Source organism: Dreissena polymorpha, chromosome 15 (assembly GCF_020536995.1).
Source record: "Dreissena polymorpha isolate Duluth1 chromosome 15, UMN_Dpol_1.0, whole genome shotgun sequence".
NCBI classification, from domain to species: Eukaryota; Metazoa; Mollusca; class Bivalvia; order Myida; family Dreissenidae; genus Dreissena; species Dreissena polymorpha.
Genome location: NC_068369.1, coordinates 55,852,260 through 55,870,609, shown reverse-complemented (window position 1 = coordinate 55,870,609; position 18,350 = coordinate 55,852,260). Strand labels below are relative to the sequence as shown.

At 38.1% G+C, this 18,350-nt stretch overlaps 2 protein-coding genes and 1 long non-coding RNA gene across 5 annotated transcripts in view; 1 reads left to right on the top strand and 2 right to left on the bottom strand.

Moving 5' to 3' along the window:
* Window positions 1-18,350, bottom strand: part of LOC127860122 (39S ribosomal protein L40, mitochondrial-like) — a 250,497-nt gene that overhangs the window by 71,641 nt on the left and 160,506 nt on the right. The gene's annotated exons all lie outside the window — the stretch shown is intronic.
* LOC127860117 (DNA polymerase epsilon catalytic subunit A-like) overlaps window positions 1-18,350 on the top strand; it is a 131,222-nt gene that overhangs the window by 52,174 nt on the left and 60,698 nt on the right. The window contains exons 25-31 of the mRNA XM_052397948.1: window positions 3,504-3,592; window positions 3,989-4,091; window positions 5,390-5,470; window positions 9,711-9,836; window positions 10,029-10,238; window positions 11,203-11,406; window positions 15,314-15,446. Of these exons, the coding sequence (XP_052253908.1) occupies window positions 3,504-3,592; window positions 3,989-4,091; window positions 5,390-5,470; window positions 9,711-9,836; window positions 10,029-10,238; window positions 11,203-11,406; window positions 15,314-15,446 (946 nt within the window). The remainder of the gene's footprint in view (window positions 1-3,503; window positions 3,593-3,988; window positions 4,092-5,389; window positions 5,471-9,710; window positions 9,837-10,028; window positions 10,239-11,202; window positions 11,407-15,313; window positions 15,447-18,350) is intronic.
* Window positions 1-18,350, bottom strand: part of LOC127860134 (uncharacterized) — a 58,420-nt gene that overhangs the window by 2,248 nt on the left and 37,822 nt on the right. The window lies entirely within an intron of this gene.

Here is an 18,350-nt window from a genome sequence, read left to right as displayed (position 1 = left end):
GCAACCAGTGAACCACGGTGATTTTTTTTTTCAAACATGTTGATGTGCAAAATGATTATAATCAGACTGTAGGTCTTGATGTGCAGTTTTTAAATTAGTTTGAATTTTAAAAATATCTTAACTGTATATACATTATACATCTTTATCCCTACTGGATATAAAACTGAGTATGTATATACATTAGTTCAAAAGTTATGCAATCTTTTCACTTGTCTATAGTAAACTTTTTGGTGATTTTTTGATGTTTTTTTTTTCACAAGAAATACATATTTTGCATTAAAAATACTTTATCTCCACAAACAACCAATAAGCTATTGAGGTTTAAAAGAAACATTTATAGTTTATTGTCCAGTAAAAATCAATACAGCAGACAAATACAAATAGCATAATAAAACGCTTTTCAGGGGTTTCACTGGCCCAAAATAAGTTGTTGCCACTTTATCGCGGTGTGAAAACCGCCCGTAATTCACACTTAATCAATAAGGACAATCATTTAAGGAACCTTACTTCATTCATGAATAATGAAATTTACTATATTTTTAATTACTCTGAGAAGTATGTTAATACATAAATAACAATAAGTACCTTCATAAGTCTTAATATTAAAAGCTTTATTTTTATATAACAAACATTTTTTCCACTTGATAAACCAGATAACCAACATAATATAATAACGTTAACAATATAAATGTAACAGTATGCTGCATAAATGTTTCAGAATTACAAATATATATCATCTGAAAGGAAAAATAAATCAAACATCAGAAAATAAAGCATCTCATTTCAAATTGTTAAACAGTTTATACATTTGGTCATTTGGACATGATATACATCAACTTCTGTTTATTATCAAATTTCACAAATTCTAAAACAACACCTTTTGTTAAAAGGTTTTCTGTTAGTTGTGGTGGTTGATTTCCAGGTTCAATTATTAAAAAAGAATATTTTTTCACATCTTTTTCTTGACAGAAAGACCCAGGATAATTGCCACCATCCATTCTTGTTGTCTGAAATAACACAAAACATGTTTGTACAAACTATATACAACAAATTTACACATAAATGTCACTATCTTAATATATGTCGGAATTTTAACATATCCGAAATATAGTACATCGAGTGAAGGACCTACTTTTGATTTCAGAAATAGTTGGTATCTTAATTAAAATATATCGTTCACAGAACATTTTTATAATGGAACTGTTAAACACAAATGCCTGTTGAAACAATTTAACATGTGTTTTTGTTAACCAGGTTTTCCGAAGGAAAAAACTGGTTATTAGATTGGCGAATGCGGGCGGGCTGGCTGGCTGGTTGGCGGGCGGGCGGGCGGGCGGAACAAGCTTGTCCGGGCCATAACTATGTCGTTCATTGTCATATTTTAAAATCATTTGGCACATTTGTTCACATTCATTGGACGGTGTGTCGCGCGAAATAATTACGTCGATATCTCAAAGGTCAAGGTCACACTTTGAGTTAAAAGGTCAAAATTGGCAATAAATGAGCTTGTCTGGGCCATAACTATGTCATTCATTGTGAGATTTTACAATTATTTGGCACATTTGTTCACCATCATGGGACGGTGTGTCGCACGAAAGAATCACGTCAATATCTCCAATGTCAAGGTCACCACAACTTAAAATAGATTTATTTTGAAACAAACTTACAAAGGGGGTTAATTTTGTTTGTTCATTTCAAAAGTTCAGTTTGAGTTGTCTCCCTTAATCAGATTTTTTTTCACAATGAAAACCTGGTTTTGTGACAATTTTGTCCCTTGTTATGGTATTGATTAAAGAAATAGCGTCCCTAATAATCATTATAATTATTGATCTTCGTAACAGTTTATCCCAGGATAACATAATTGATAGTTCAATGTCATAAAGGAGCTGTTAATCAGATAATAACCTCCATAAACTTGACTATTTTATTTCGACATTCATGGTTTGAAATCGTTTTAGAAACTGTTGATTTTGCGATTTTTTAACTTTTGGTACGAACCAGTTCGGAACAAAACCAAAGTTTCGTACCCATTGAAAATAACGAAAAAACACATATTATATGCACAAATTCGTCACTACAACTACATTAAACAACACATAAAATTTTATTCTCTAAAATATGACCGTATTTGTGCATAAAATATGGAATGTTTAAAGTTGATAGGCGTAAATGGGTTTCGCATTTCGAGCACCTGTTAAATTAAAATCGTTCTTTTTTTATTGCTTTCATAATATTTTTTAGTCATTTTAATACAATCAATTTTATAAAATTGTAAAGAAATAATAAAATATTTACTTACAAATCGATTCCATTCAGGATTTTATTTGACGGTTGCATAATTATTGGGAAATTAGCAGACTTTGCTGATGAAAGCGTTGTAGCGTTCATCAACTTCTTGCACAAACAATGATGGCGTAGCTGTTGGTAAATTCCAGCACATGTACACGATGAAGGAGGTTCGCGTATTAATGTGGCTAATTAAAACTGGTTTTATTATGACGATTTATAACTCATTTGAACTTTTTCTAAAATCCGGCAAGCGTTTCGTGTTTAAAAGCCACCTTTTGGCATCCGAAAAAAAAAGATTTTAAATTTTATTTTTTTTTTGGTTTCGACAAAAATTGGAGTCGGCGGGTCCGAAAATCATTTTATTAAAAAACTCTGGCCTTAATGTGATGAAGTGTACACTCAGAACTGAAGTAATGTGATGAAGTGTACAATCACAGCTGAAGTATAATTGTACAGTGTACCCTCAAAACTGATTTAATGTAATGAAGTGTACACTCAGAACTGAAGTAATGTGATAAAGTGTACACTCACAGCTGAAGTATTATTGTACAGTGTACACTCAAAACTGATTTAATGTGATGAAGTGTACACTCAGAACTGAAGTAATGTGATGAAGTGTACACTCACAGCTGAAATATTATTGTACAGTGTACACTAAAAGCTGATTTAATGTGATGAAGTGTACACTCAGAACTGAAGTAATGTGATGAAGTGTACACTCACAGCTGAAATATTATTGTACAGTGTACACTAAAAACTGATTTAATGTGATGAAGTGTACACTCAGAACTGAAGTAATGTGATGAAGTGAACACTCACAGCTGAAGTAAAGTGATGAAGTGTACACTCAGAACTGATATAGTGTAATGAAGTGTACACTCAGAACTGAAGTAATGTGATGAAGTGTACACTCAGAACTGATATAGTGTAATGAAGTGTACACCCAGAACTGAAGTAAAGTGATGAAGTGTACACTCAGAACTGACGTAATGTGATGAAGTGTACACTCAGAACTGAAGTAATGTTGTACAGTTTACACTCAAAACTGAAGTAAAGTGATGAAGTTTACACTCAGAACTGAAGTAAAGTGTTGAAATGTACACTCAGAACTGAAGTAAAGTGATGAAGTGTACACTCAGAACTGAAGTAAAATGTTGAAATGTATACTCAGAACTGAAGTAAAGTGATGAAGTGTATGGCCCCTTCTGTTTCAGTTCCTAGGAGACCAGATGGTGAAGGACGCTGGTCTCAGCTGCAAGTTTGTCATCTCCAAGAAACCTGAAGGGGCCCCAGTAACTGAGAGGTAATAGGCTTTATTTCAACAAATTGTGATGAGATCTTAGCCTTGCTGTTTTGTGCAATAAAACACAGCTTACTCGTTTATTTGCCAATTCAACCAATTGCTACACATTGACACATGTGGGTACAGAAAATTTATTTTGGCTACAAATTGTTCTTAATAAAACCTATAATATAGCCAAAGTGACAAAAAAATTGCCCTATCAAGGCCACTTTGACTAAAGAACAATTTTAGGCAGGGGAAGGCCAGGTAAGCATAGTAAAAAAATAAAAAATGCATGTAAATCATCAGCCTCTGTTACTGTTGTGAAGCTAACATATAATACCCAATGTGATTTTTTATATTTTATGAGAAAAAATGTTTTTAAAATCAACATTACGTACTAACCAAACTTTACAGAGCCATTCCGCTGACGATCTTTGAGGCAGAAGCTGGGGTTAAGAAGCACTATCTACGAAAGTGGTTGAAAGCCCCTGGCATGAACAGCTTTGACATCAGAGAGGTGGGGCCTTTAACCCTTTGAGCGTTGGAACCGGAATTTGAAGGCCTTTGCAAACAGTTTGGATCCAGATGAGACGCCACAGAACGTGGCGTCGCATCAGGATCCAAACTGTTTGCTATTCTGATAGTATTCTTTGAAAAAAAATCAAAGAAAATGCTAATTTTAGAAATTCAGCAGACAACATTTTAGCAGACGACAAATTTCCCAGCATGCAAAGAGTTAATCATTTTGAAATAGGCATAGAATGTTCAACATATGAAATGTATTATCACCAGAGGAGATTAAAGGTCACGTACATAAGAGTACATTACATGTGATCATGAACATTGTGGGATTTAGGGAAGCGGACAACGACAACAAGCGAGGCCTGGTATAGGGGAGATAACCCTGGGTAAGGAGTTAGGTTAGGGTTAGGTTTAGGCTAACCCTAACCCGACCCTTAACCATAACCCTAACCCTATTAACCCCCCATGCGCATTACAATACCAGGCTTCGCTCGTTATTGTTTTCCGCTTTCCGTATTTATGCCATCTTTTATCAGATGTCAAAGAGCAGGTGAATGTTGAAAACCAAGAAAGAAAGCAAATTAAATGCTGCTTTGGACAGATATTGTACAGACAACAAGGAAATGCACACATTAATGATGTTATTAAATGGCTTCTGCTCAAACTGAAGCAAAGAAAGGTAATGCCAATATAGGAAGTCAAAACATGTGTTTAAGATACTTTTTCAAGATTTGTCACATGCATGTTTTTATGCCCCAGGAGCGAATGATCGGGGGGTATATTGTTTTTGGCCTGTCTGTCTTTCTTTCTGTCCGTCTGTCATTCTGTCCCAAAACTTTAACCTTGGTCATAACTTTTGCATTATTGATGACAGCAACTTGATATTTGGCATGCATGTGTATCTCATGGAGCTGCACATTTTGAGTGGTGAAAGGTCAAGGTCATCCTTTAAGGTCAAAGGTTAAATATATGGCTTCAAAGCGGCGCAGTAGGTGGTATTGTGTTTCACAAACACAGCTCTTGTTTATGTTTACATGTAAATTACTTTGGTTATATATCTGTAAAAAAAAATCTGCAAAAAAAGGAAATGGACAATACAATCCAGCGGAAAATAATCTGGAGCACTGACATTATTAATGGCTGAGATTTCTGTTTCAGATTCTTGACTGGGTGTACTACATTGAGCGGCTATTTCTGTTTCAGATTCTTGACTGGGATTACTACATTGAGCGGCTATTTCTGTTTCAGATTCTTGACTGGGAGTACTACATTGAGCAGCTATTTCTGTTTCAGATTCTTGACTGGGAGTACTACATAGAGAGGCTGGGAGGCTGTGTCATGAAGATCATCACCATACCAGCAGCTCTGCAAAATGTACGCAATCTTGTAAAACTAGATTCCAGGGTTTCCCTTTAAGCTTCAAAAAGTTGTAGCAACTTACTTTAGCCAAATTCTAAAAGTCGCCAAATTGGGGCCATACCAGCAGCTTTATGTGTTCTGGATTACCAATAAAGGAAACTAACTATTAAGATAATAGTAATCAATTCATGTGTAGCATATAAATAACATAAATGTGTTCTAGCATATAACCTGCTACATAGTGCCAAGAACGCCTTTTACTAGGCGTTATTCTTAAAATTAAAATGTTGACGACTAAAACATAAAAATTATGTTACATGTATATAGCAACAATTAATGTAAAAAGTTTGTGTATTGCCTTTAATCACTCCGATTTTTCTAAACAATCAATACTTACCTTTTTGATTGTTATTGTTGTCAACTTTGTATACTGTGAGAAACACTCACTCATAAGCGCAAAGTTGTTTTATTTCAAGTTGTTTTTTTATATCTGTAAAGCCAAAAAAATGATTACCAAATCAGGTAACTTGTAACAACACCCCAATTAATCGCAGTAATCAGCATTACATGCCAATTTATGGCAGTCACAACGCTCCATTAATTTCAATAGTATCGCTTACATCATAGAAATTGAATGCAAAACAACTGGCGTGAAGCGGCTGGTAAACAGAGCGTCTTAAAAATATTGAGCTTAAAATGTGGATTTTCGCAAAGCCATTTGCGAAAATCTGTCAAATTTTGTAGTTGGCGTCAATTGCAGCAATGTGGATTGACAGCGTGAACCCTGAGGATCTTTATCCCTTTACCACTCAGATAAGATATTTGACACACTTGTAGTCCCTAAGAAAATCAAATCACATTTTAGACCTTTCATACTTCATGCAAGTTTTAAAGCCTTCAATTCCAACTGTCAGATACTGATGAGCAGATTGCGAGCAGGCAGTTCTGGTTTTATGCGGTTGCAAATGTTCAGTGTCATGTTTCATTGAGAATGCTGACCTAAGATCATCGGTATAGTGGTCATTCTGAGAAAAACAGGAAAATAATGATTTTGAAATCACCAGGTAAAATGTAACAGAGTATGGTTAAAGGAAAAAAAACAAATCCCAGATATCTAATGATCATATTTATCACCCATCATGCTTATTTGCATGGTGGTTGCATGGGAGGAAAAGAAGACACTTGGATTTTTATGCCCCCTTTCGAAGAAAAGCAGGTATATAGTCTTCGCACTGTCCGTCAGTCTGTCACACTTCGTGTCCGCTCTCTGATTCAAATAGTTTTCATCCGATCTTTACCAAACTTGGTCAGAAGTTGTATCTAGACAATATCTAGGTCAAGTTGGAATATGGGTCATGCCGGGTCAAAAACTAGATCACGGGGTCACTTAGTGCATTTCAAGAATTTAGCATGGTGTCCGCTCTCTAATTGAAGTACTTCTCATCTGATCTTTACCAAACTTGGTCAGAAGTTATCTAGGTAAAGTTCGAATATGGGTCATGCCGGGTCAAAAACTAGGTCATGGGGTCACTTGGTGCATTTCAAGGATTTAGTATGATGTCCGCTTTCTAGTTTATCTTTTTAGCTCGGCGTTTAAAACCCGAGGTATTGTCACCAGCACGTCGTGTCGTGTCGTCCGCCGTCTGCATCATGCTAAAACCTTAACATTGGCTCTAAAATCAAAGTGCTTCCACCTACAACTTTGAAACTTCATATGTAGATGCACCTTGATGATTCCTACACGCCACACCCATTTTGGGGTCACTAGGTCAAAGGTCAAGGTCACTGACCTCTGACAAGCTTTCATTTATTCAAAACTGCACCCGTAGCCGAGCGTGGCACCCGTTATGCGATGCTCTTGTTTTATAAATTCTGTTAAGTTTTAAATCTTTTTTTATGCCCCCGAAGGAGGGCATATAGTGATCGGACTGTCTGTCTGTCTGTCCGTCACACTTTGCGTTTAGGCTTCGAAAAATACTCATAACTTCTATGTCGCTTCAGATAGCAATTTCATATTTGGCATGCATGTGTATATGGACAAGGCCTTTCCATACGCACACAAATTTTGACCCCTGTGGCCTTGACCTTGAACTTGGGGTCCGCGTTTAGGTTTTGAAATCTGCGTTTAGGTTTCGAAAAAAGCTCATAACTTCTATCAAGCGTTTATAGGGGGCATAAATCATCCTATGGTGACAGCTCTTGTTAAGGTCAAACATCAAGTTCAGTTCAGGGACCCGGCCCCATTCCCAAAATAGTGGCGGAAAAAACTTAGCTGGTCACTTGGGAGGAAACAAAGATGCATATTGATTTACGGTCATCAGGTCAAAGGTCAGGGTCACATTGGCTTGCAAGATGAATTTTTATGCCCCCTTTGGAAGAAAAGGGGGCATATAGTGTCCGTCTTTCCGTCACACTTTGCATTTAGGTTTCGAAAAATGTTCATTACTTCTATGTCCCTTGAGATATAACGTTCATATTTGGTATGCATGTGTTTATGGATAAGGCCTTTCCATACGCACAAAAAAAATTACCCCTGTGACCTTGATCTTGAACTGAGGGTCCGCGTTTAGGTTTCGAAATCTGCGTTTAGGTTTCAAAATTTTTTAATAACTTCTATGTCCCTTGAGATATAACCGTCATATTTGGTATGCATGTGTATATGGACAAGGCCTTTCCATACGCACAGAAATTTTGACCCCTGTGATCTTGACCTTGAACTTAGGGTCCGCGATTAGGTTTCGAAATCTGCGTTTAGGTTTCGAAAATGCTCATAACTTCTATGTCCCTTGAGATATAACCTTCATATTTGGTATGCATGTGTATATGGACAAGGCCTTTCCATACGCACAAAAAATTTTACCCCTGTGACCTTGACCTTGAACTAAGGGTCCACGTTTAGGTTTCGAAATCTGCATTTAGGTTTCAAAAAATACTCATAACTTCTATGTCCCTTGAGATATAACCGTCATTTTTGGTATGCATGTGTATATGGACAAGGCTTTTCCATACGCACAGAAATTTTGACCCGTGTGACCTTGACCTTGAACTTAGGGTCCGTGTTAAGGTTTCGAAATCTGCGTTTAGGTTTCGAAAATGCTCATAACTTCTATGTCCCTTGAGATATAACCTTCATATTTGGTATGCATGTGTATATGGACAAGGCCTTTCCATACGCACACAATTTTTTACCCCTGTGACTTTGACCTTGAACTAAGGGTCCACGTTTAGGTTTCGAAATCTGCGTTTAAGTTTCAAAAAATGCTCATTACTTCTATGTCCCTTGAGATATAACCTTCATATTTGGCATGCATGTGTATATGGACAAGGCCTTTCCATACGCACACAAATTTCCACCCCTGTGACCTTTACCTTGAACTTAGGGTCCGCGTTTAGGTTTCGAAATCTGCGTTTAGGTTTCGAAAAATGCTCATAACTTCTATGTCCCTTGAGATATAACCTTCATATTTGGTATGCATGTGTATATGAACAAGGCCTTACCATACGCACACAAATTTTGACCCCTGTGACCTTGACCTTGAAGATAGGGTCCGCGTTTAGGTTTCGAAATCCGCGTTTAGGTTTTGAAAAATGCTCATAACTTCTATGTCCCTTCAGATATAACCTTCATATTTGGTATGCATGTGTATATGGACAAGGCCTTTCCATGCGCACACAAATTTTGACCCCTGTGATCTTGACCTTGAACTTAGGGTCCGAGTTTAGGTTTCGAAATCTGCGTTTAGGTTTCGAAAAAAAGCTCATTACTTCTATCAAGTGTTTATAGGGGGCATAAGTCATCCTATGGTGACAGCTCTTGTTTTTCTACACTAACTTTACAAACGGTTGACCTTTCATGCAAATTTGTGTAGTGGTTTTTGGATGTAAAGTAAGACACCTTTTAAAATTAAGGTCATCATATCAAAGATTTGTAAAGCTTGTTTCATGAAATTAATTTACATTCAATATTCAGAGAATTTTTATGCTCATATAAATAAGTATGATGGTAAAACTTTAGGTACAGTGACCCCTAATTATTTTCAAATCAAGAGGTCCAAGGTTATTGTCACATGGATGACTTTGCTGCCTGCCTGAGGGCAAACATGTTTTACAAACATTTATCGTTAACAAAGTGTTAACATCTTTATCAACTTGAACCAGAATTTAGATGCAGAATGAGATAGTTTTTAGACCGAGTTGAACTATGCTAAACAATAGCAATTGTTGTTTTCAGAAATAGAAACTGTTGATTTTACAGGTGTCAAATCCAGTACCCAGGATTGCCCACCCAGACTGGCTTCAGAAGAAGCTCCTGGAGAGAAATGATGTGTTCAAACAGAAGAAAATCAGTGAAATATTTGCTGCAGCTCCTAAACCAGTGCAGGTTGAGTGTATTCTTTATCGCCAGTGTCTTGTTGGGCTTAATGCACTAAAGTCGTACATGTAGTCAGGTTTTTGCTTAAATTGGCCTGATGATACATATATGAATTTCAACCAGCCAAAATTACATTTCAACAGCCTTCAATGTCTGGGCCATATGAAGTGGACTTCCAGAAGTAATAAATATTATTTTCAGGATGACGTCGCGTTCAAGAAGCCCGCCAGCGTCAGGGACATAGAAGACATGGGCTCAAGCTCTGGCTCCTCCAGCCCTCGGGTGACCATTAGCAACAAGAGGAAGCGCACAAGCGACGACCACTCTCAAAGCCAGGATGAGTCCCAGCTGGATGGCTCCCAATCCTGGAGAGATGTGCTGGGAACACCGCCATCGCAGGGGACCACCAAGGTGGGGGCTGTTGAAAAATGGGTCTTAATGCATGTGCGTAAAGTGTCTTCACAGTTTAGCTTGTTCGGTCCAGGACGACACTTTCCCATTTTATGGTATTGTTTGTTTGTGTGGACTTCACAGGCTAATCCGGGACGACACTTGACGCACATGCATTAAGCCCTGTTTTTCCAGATTGAGGCTCATACACATTTTTATGCCCCCGAAGGGTGGCATATAGTTTTTGTACTGTCCCTCTGTCAGTCTGTCGGTCCGTCAGAAAACTTTAACATTGACCATATTAACTTTTGCAATATTGAAGATAGCAACTTGATATTTGGCCTGTATGTGTATGTCATGTACTGTAGCTGCACATTTTGAGTGGTGAAAGGTCAAGGTAAAGGTCATCATTCAAGGTCAAATATATGGCTTCAAAGTGGCGCAGTAGGTTGTTTCTGACAAACACATCTCTTGTATATATCTTATATTATATATGTATATACAGGGGACTACCAAGGTGGGGGTTGGTGATGAGGTTGTGATCATTGACTTTTCTTAAACTATTTGCTGTATTTTGACATGCTGGTCTGTTCATTTAGTAGAGCACTTAACTCCTATTCCGTGGATTGCGATTAGAAATTTCTACGGTCATTCAGTCCCTGTCTATGATTCAAGTAGAGCAGTTACTGACATACATAAGTATGAGTACTTGGTTCTGGTAAACCCAGGAAAGGTGTGAGTTGCTCAAGATAAACCAAAATCCAAACAAGCAAAAATGTTAATATCTTTATGTGGCTAAACAATACTATAATCATATGACTTTATTACTGTGTGAGAGAACATTTGTTTATCAATTTATTAGACATAAAATAACCCATTTTCTTGTAATAGAAAAACATTTTTAACAACATAAATTCATCTAACAAATTGAAATGTGGATTTTGGTTCTTGGGGTTAACCAATAGACCATTATGACTGTCTGCAGTTGGAGCAGCTGGAATGGCTGGCCTATCACAAGCGCAAATGGCAGCTGCAGCTCAAGGAGAAGAGGGACCGACGCAAACGAAGACGTGTTGACTTCGACAGCGGCCCCGGTCACGTTCCACTTACCACCACCAGTCGTGGCATCGGTGGCTTCCTTCGTCGCACGGCTAGGAGCATCATGGACATGCCCTGGCAGATTGTGCAGGTGAGCTTTACTCGCGCAATTGTTAAAATAAATTTTGAGTTGACTCAATAACACATTTGGTTTGCATTACCATGCAGTTTTATTTATGTTTGTGGTTGTAAAAACCTGTACCAGAATTTGAGAAGTCAAGTGAACTGTAGTTGATGTTACAAATCACTAAAAATTAGTTGAACACAGGGAATAATCTAGAATTTACTATCTATGGATCCCTGAACTCGCAGATTTTAGACCAATGAGTTCCAGGCCAAAATTAATGAGTCCACCTTGAAAAGAATGGGTCCCAAATTTTGAAAGATACCAAGTAGTGAAGAATATGAGTCTAAATCACACTAGCTCAATAACTATATTTTGCAATAAACTTTTAATAATCTCAAAGACATGTTTAAACCAAAAAAAAACAAATTCAGGGTTATCTCTATCTTGTTTGCCTTCACATAGGCTATAACAGTGTCTGTTACATGAGTGTAACCTGTTACAACATTTCAACTTGATTCAAATTGATGATAATATTATTGTTAACATCCGAATTGCAAGCTTGATTATATTGTTAACATCCGAATTGCGAGCTGTTGACCCACCGTTATTAAAGCTTAGAGTTGTTTGTTTTAACACATTATTTAGGAGGCATTTTTAGCTCATCTATTTTTTGAAAAAAAATTATGAGCTATTTTCATCACCTTGGCGTCGGCGTCCGGTTAAGTTTTGCGTTTAGGTCCACTTTTCTCAGAAAGTATCAATGCTATTGCATTCAAACTTGGTACACTTACTTACTATCATGAGGGGACTGGACAGGCAAAGTTAGATAACTCTGGCGTGCATTTTGACTGAATTATGTGCCCTTTTTATACTTAGAAAATTGACAATTTTGGTTAAGTTTTGCGTTTAGGTCCACTTTTTTCAGAAAGTATCAATGCTATTGCATTCAAACTTGGTACACTTACTTACTATCATGAGGGGACTGGGCAGGCAAAGTTAGATAACTCTGGCATGCATTTTGACAGAATTATGTGCCCTTTTTATACTTAAAAAATTGAAAATTTTGGTTAAGTTTTGTGTTTAGGTCCATTTTATTCCTTAAGTATCAAAGCTATTGCTTTCATACTTGAAACACTTACTAACTATCATAATGGGCCTGTGCAGGCAAAGTAATGTAACTCTGACTGGCATTTTGACAGAATTATGTGCCCTTTTTATACTTAGAAAATTGAAAATTTGGTTATGTTTTGTGTTTAGGTCCACTTTATTCCTACAGTATCAAAGCTATTGCTTTCATACTTGCAACCATTATTAACTATCGTAAGGGGACTGTGCAGGCAAAGTTATGTAACTCTGACTGGCATTTGGACGGAATTATGGGCCCTTTATACTTAGAAAATTGAAAGTTTGGTTATGTTTTGTGTTTTGGTCCACTTTACCCCTAAAGTATTATAGATATTGCTTTCATACTTGGAACACTCGCAAACTATCATAAGGGTACAGTAAAAGGACAAGTTGCATAACTCTGGATGTCATTTTTACGGAATTATGGCCCTTTTTTGACTTAGTAACTTTGAATATATGGTTAAATTTTGTGTTTCGATCCACTTTACTTCTTAAGTATCAAGGCTATTGCTTTCAAACTTCAAATACTTTCATGCTATCATGAGGTTACTGTACCTGGCAAGTTGAACTTTACCTTGACCTTTGAATGACCTTGACTCTCAAGGTCAAATTATTAAATTTTGCTAAAATTGCCATAACTTCTTTGTTTATGATTAGATTTGATTGATACTTTGACAAAACTACTCTTACCTGACATACCATAATAGACTCCACCCAAACCATCGCCCGTGCCCTCCCCCTCCCCCCCCCCCATTTTTTTTTACGGTTAAAAAACTAAACTATTTATTTTGATTATTTTATGTTTGAAATACCGTCCAACCATCGCACCCAAGAAACACCCCCCCCCCCTCCCCCCACCCCCCACCCGAATCCCCCCCCCCCTAATTTTTTTTTTTTTTTTTTTTTTTTTTTAATATCACAAATTACCACCACACCCTCACACTATACCCCCCCCCCCCCCCACCTCACCCCCCCCCCCCCAATTTATTTGAAACGGTTACAAAACACAAATATTTATTTTTATTATTTTATGTTTGAAATACCGTCCAACCATCGCACCCAAGAATCCTCACCCACCCCCCCCCCCCCCCCTCCCCGATTTTTTTTTCCTTTTTTTCGCATTTTTGGAAGATAATGTAATAAATGTCCACACCCCCACACAATGCACCCCTCTTCTATCCACCCCTCCCTCCTTTGTGATTGAAAATGATAGTCCCTTCACCTTTAAAAAGAAAATAGATGAGCGGTCTGCACCCGCAAGGCGGTGCTCTTGTTTCTGTATTATTTATGACTAAGTTACAAAAAGTTAAAGCAGGTTTTCATCCGGGGACTCTAGAAAATATCATAACACACTCTATTTAAAAGGTCGATTCTAATTGGTTTGTATTATACAGCAGCGGCTCGACTAGAGCCAATCAAAAGACTTGTTGCAGTCTTCAAGCCTCATTCGGTTAAACTCAGCGTTCATCGCTACACTTTTGACTCGTACCCAAGATGGTTCGTACTTATCGTGATTCGCGTAAGCAATGCGTCCAAGTGGACGCACATATTTCAAAATTATGCGTCTATTTCGATATTTATGCGTCATAGAGCGGGACGCTCATGTAGATTATTCCCTGTAAACACTTAAGTATATTCTTCATTCTAAAGATTAAAAATGGTTTTAAGAAATATACCATGCTCAGGACACATTATTGCCATATATCTTTAAACAGTTTTGTAGGATTTTACAGTTATTGCAATTGTTTATGTAAATAGTCTATAAGGACCATGTGCACAAGATGTTGGGTTCAGATCAGTTGTAAATTCCATAAGTCCAAAAAGTTGACATAACTAAGCTAATATTTCAGTTGATTGAGACAGGCCATCTGTGCCAGTTCAAGTTATGTGCCCTGATTGGCATTGACCTTCATATTGAGACAGGCCATCCTGGCAAGTTCAAGTAATGGGCCCTGATTGGCATTGACCTTCATATTTCAGTTGATTGAGACAGGCCTCCTGGGTCAGTTCAAGTAATGGGCCCTGATTGGCATTGACCTTCATATTGAGACAGGCCATTCTGGCCAGTTCAAGTAATGGCATTGACCTTCATATTTCAGTTGATTGAGAAAGGCCACCCTGGCCAGTTCAAGTTATGGGCCATGATGAGCATTGACCTTCATATTTCAGTTGATTGAGACAGGCCTCCTGGGCCAGTTCAAGTTATGGGCCCTGATTGACAGGGACCTTCATATTTAAGTTGATTGAGAAAGGCCATCCTGGCCAGTTCAAGTAATGGGCCCTGATTGGCAGTGACCTTCATATTTCAGTTGATTGAGACAGGCCACCAGGGCCAGTTCAAGTTATGGGCCCTGATGGGCAGTGACCTTCATATTTCAGTTGATTGAGACAGGCCCGCCCCGGCTAGTTCAAGTTATGTGCCCTGATTGGCATTAACCTTCATATTTCAGTTGATTGAGACAGGCCACCCGGGCCAGTTCAAGTTATGGGCCCTGATTAGCAGTGACCTTCATTTTTCAGTTGATTGAGACAGGCCATCCTGGCCATTTCAAGTTATGGGCCCTGATTAGCAGTGACCTTCATATTTCAGTTGATTGAGAAAGGCCATCCTGGCCAGTTTAAGTTATGGGACCTGATTGGCAGTGGCAGTGACTTTCATATTTCAGTTGATTGAGAAAGGCCATCCTGGCCAGTTCAAGTTATGGGCCCTGATTGGCAGTGACCTTCATATTTCAGTTGATTGAGACAGGCCACCCAGGCTAGTTCAAGTTATGGGCCCTGATTGGCAGTGACCTTCATATTTCAGTTGATTGAGACAGGCCACCCGGGCCAATTCAAGTTATGGGCCCTGATTGGTAGTGACCTTCATGCCATGAAGCTGAATGTACCAAGGATCTTCTATGTGAACCAAAAAACTCCCAAGGCAGGGGAAGGACAAAGTAAGGAAAGCTGTCTTATTTCTTAAACAATCTAAAATGCGAAACACTAGTTAAATTTGCATATTAAAATTCAGCGGAATTGTTTATGCATGTGAAGTGACTCATATCAGTCTTTCATCTTATAAATGTACACTTTGCGTATGCTATATGAAATTGGAAGTATATTTTAGGTTTAAACAAGTCATTTTAATAGCATAAATACGTTACCTGCTATCTAATAGCTACCTTTTCCAAGGTGGGTTAATTCATCAGGAAAATTCTGGAGCCGGAAGCCGGCCACCCTGTCCCATACACCGAAACTAGATCAGGCTAGAACATAGTGCAATGCAATTAAGTCTAAACTGGAAACTGTGTCCACCATAAAATCAATCTTCTTTTCCAGATGGTATAGTAAACAGCCTCCATATTGTCGAATTTTAAATCGATAAAATTTCGTTCTGTTTATTATATCTTCGTGGGTATATTGATGTAATAAGATTTATAATTTATCTTTTAATATATTCTCCATATTATTTCTGGATTTGTGTTTGGTTTGTTTTAGATATTATACTTCTAGCACGTAATGGCTGAACAATGTAGAGAAACGTTCCAGAGCCGCAAGCGTACAGGACATGTTTCAGTGGAACCTACCGGGCAAGACGTAGATCACATGGCTTTGGCCATGCATTGGTCGACGTCAGACCATATGGCTCCTGTCATACTTCGGTCTTTGGAAGTACCGGTACAGGGCAAGATGTCGACCGCGAGGCTTTAACCCTGTCGCTGTCAGACCATATGGCTACCGCCATACGTTGGTCTTTGCCCAGTGACGTCACCAGTCGTTACATGACCAGTACCGGCACCGGTTACCGGTCACCAGTCAAGGTAAGGCACCGGTCACCAGTCAAGGTCAGACACCAGTCAACCAGTACCGGGTACTGGTCACCTAGCATCGTACACCGGTCATCGTGCACCGGTCATAGAGCACCAGTCATTCTTGGACCGGTCCGGTCAACAGTGAACTTTGGACCGTTCTGGTCACGGTTCATTCCAGTTTGCCTGGCCATATAACTGGCTTTGCAACACCTGTGAGTGAGGGAGTTACTGTACGAGTGTCACGGGACGTTGACACAACGTTGTCAGCACTTCACAAAAGTAGGCCCAGTCGCGTTCCTACCTCTCACCACAGTCATAGACGTTCATCATCGGATGACTCTGACCATTCGTCCTCCTCTTACTCGTTATCCCAGGACTCTTCGTCTTCTTCAAAGAGCCCTCATCACTACCGGAGTAGACATAGATCACGCTCTTCTTATTATCCCAGCCGAAAAAAAATTCAGAGGGATATGGTAATAGTCTCCATCAAACCTTGGCATATGCCAATTGACAAGTCTGTTATTTCAGGTGATAGTAACTGTCCCTTATTATTTTATGTTATTGACAGGTTCTTTGTTATGATTAGCGGATAAGTGGGACTGAATCAGCGTTAACGAGTGTTCTTTATTAATTTGTAATAAAAGCGCAGAATATATTTCAGTCAGGTGTCAGGGCCCTCAATCTATCAAATCTGTCGCCGAAATTCGGCAGCAGTCCCCCACCTGAAAAGTAGACTTTTTTCCCCTTTTGGGGGGAAAAATTCCCCCTAATAAACAAATAATATTTTTATTTTTTTTAATTTTTTTTTTTTTTTTTAATAGAAAGATGTGTCTCATGATTATTATATCTCAATACTATTTCAATTTAATCTTTTCAAACATACTAAATTATGAAAAATGCAATGAATATAGTGCAAACATGTACAAATGAAATAATGAGAGAGTAAGTAAAAAATTCTCCAAAAAAGGGAAACGCCGCGAAAATTCCCCCTCCTAAGGGCTGCGGACCCCTTCCCCCAAAGTAGTGTGAGGGCCCTGGGTGTTGATCACACATCGTTATATTTTAATTGCGTTTAATAGTATTGTCTTTAATCAGGATTTGCCGCGTGTTGGCTGTATAATCTGCAACACCCCTGAAAAACACAATACACACAATGGGTAATAAAGTTGTTAACAATTAGCGCTAATCAACACAATTCTACCTAAACGAAGTCGACACATTTGATACAGCCTTATTGCATTCGCGTTTTACAGGAAATGTCAGTTGTCAGTACACTGTATAATGTACACCCCTTTGTGTCAAAACCGGATTTAACATGAGTGTGAATAGTCGACTGTTTCATGTTCTTTGTATCAATACCATCCGGGTATCTGTACTATAAGAATACCAGTCGACAAACAAGGTGCGCGCTTCAGCATATGGGTATTTGGACGTTCAAAAAATTGACCTACGGTTTAGCGTTCACGCCGTCGAACGCATTTAGCAATATAACTTGTTTTTTTTTCACTATTTCTTTACTTGCAAAAAATACTAGTGGCTTATAACTTACCTTGCATTCCTTTTTAATCTCATTTTGCAAGTGTGCGAGTGTTAATTTCGAGCCCTGTGTATATGCGTATATTACGCTGGATTTAAATGCCTCGTACCTACGGTAATTCAGTCTTATTTGTTTCAAATATGGGACATGATTGTTCGTTAGGATCTTGAATTCGTCCATCGGTTGAAGGACGAAAAAGAAGAAAATTAATGTCTGACGAATAATAATGGTTCACAGTAACAAATTATTTTTTTTAAATCTAATCTTGATGAAACTTTGTCAGAACATTTATCTTTACAATTTCTAGGCCCAGTTGGACTCTAGGTCATGTGGATGCAAAAACTAGGTCAACAGATAAAATCTTAGGAAAATATTGTCAACAATCTTTATGCCAGATGTAAGGTTCGTTGTCATTGAACTTTATGATTATGTCTATCTCAACAATATGTAGGTTAAGGTATTAGCACTCTAATGGGACATGTTGATTTTCTCTTCTTTCTTCGCATATTTCT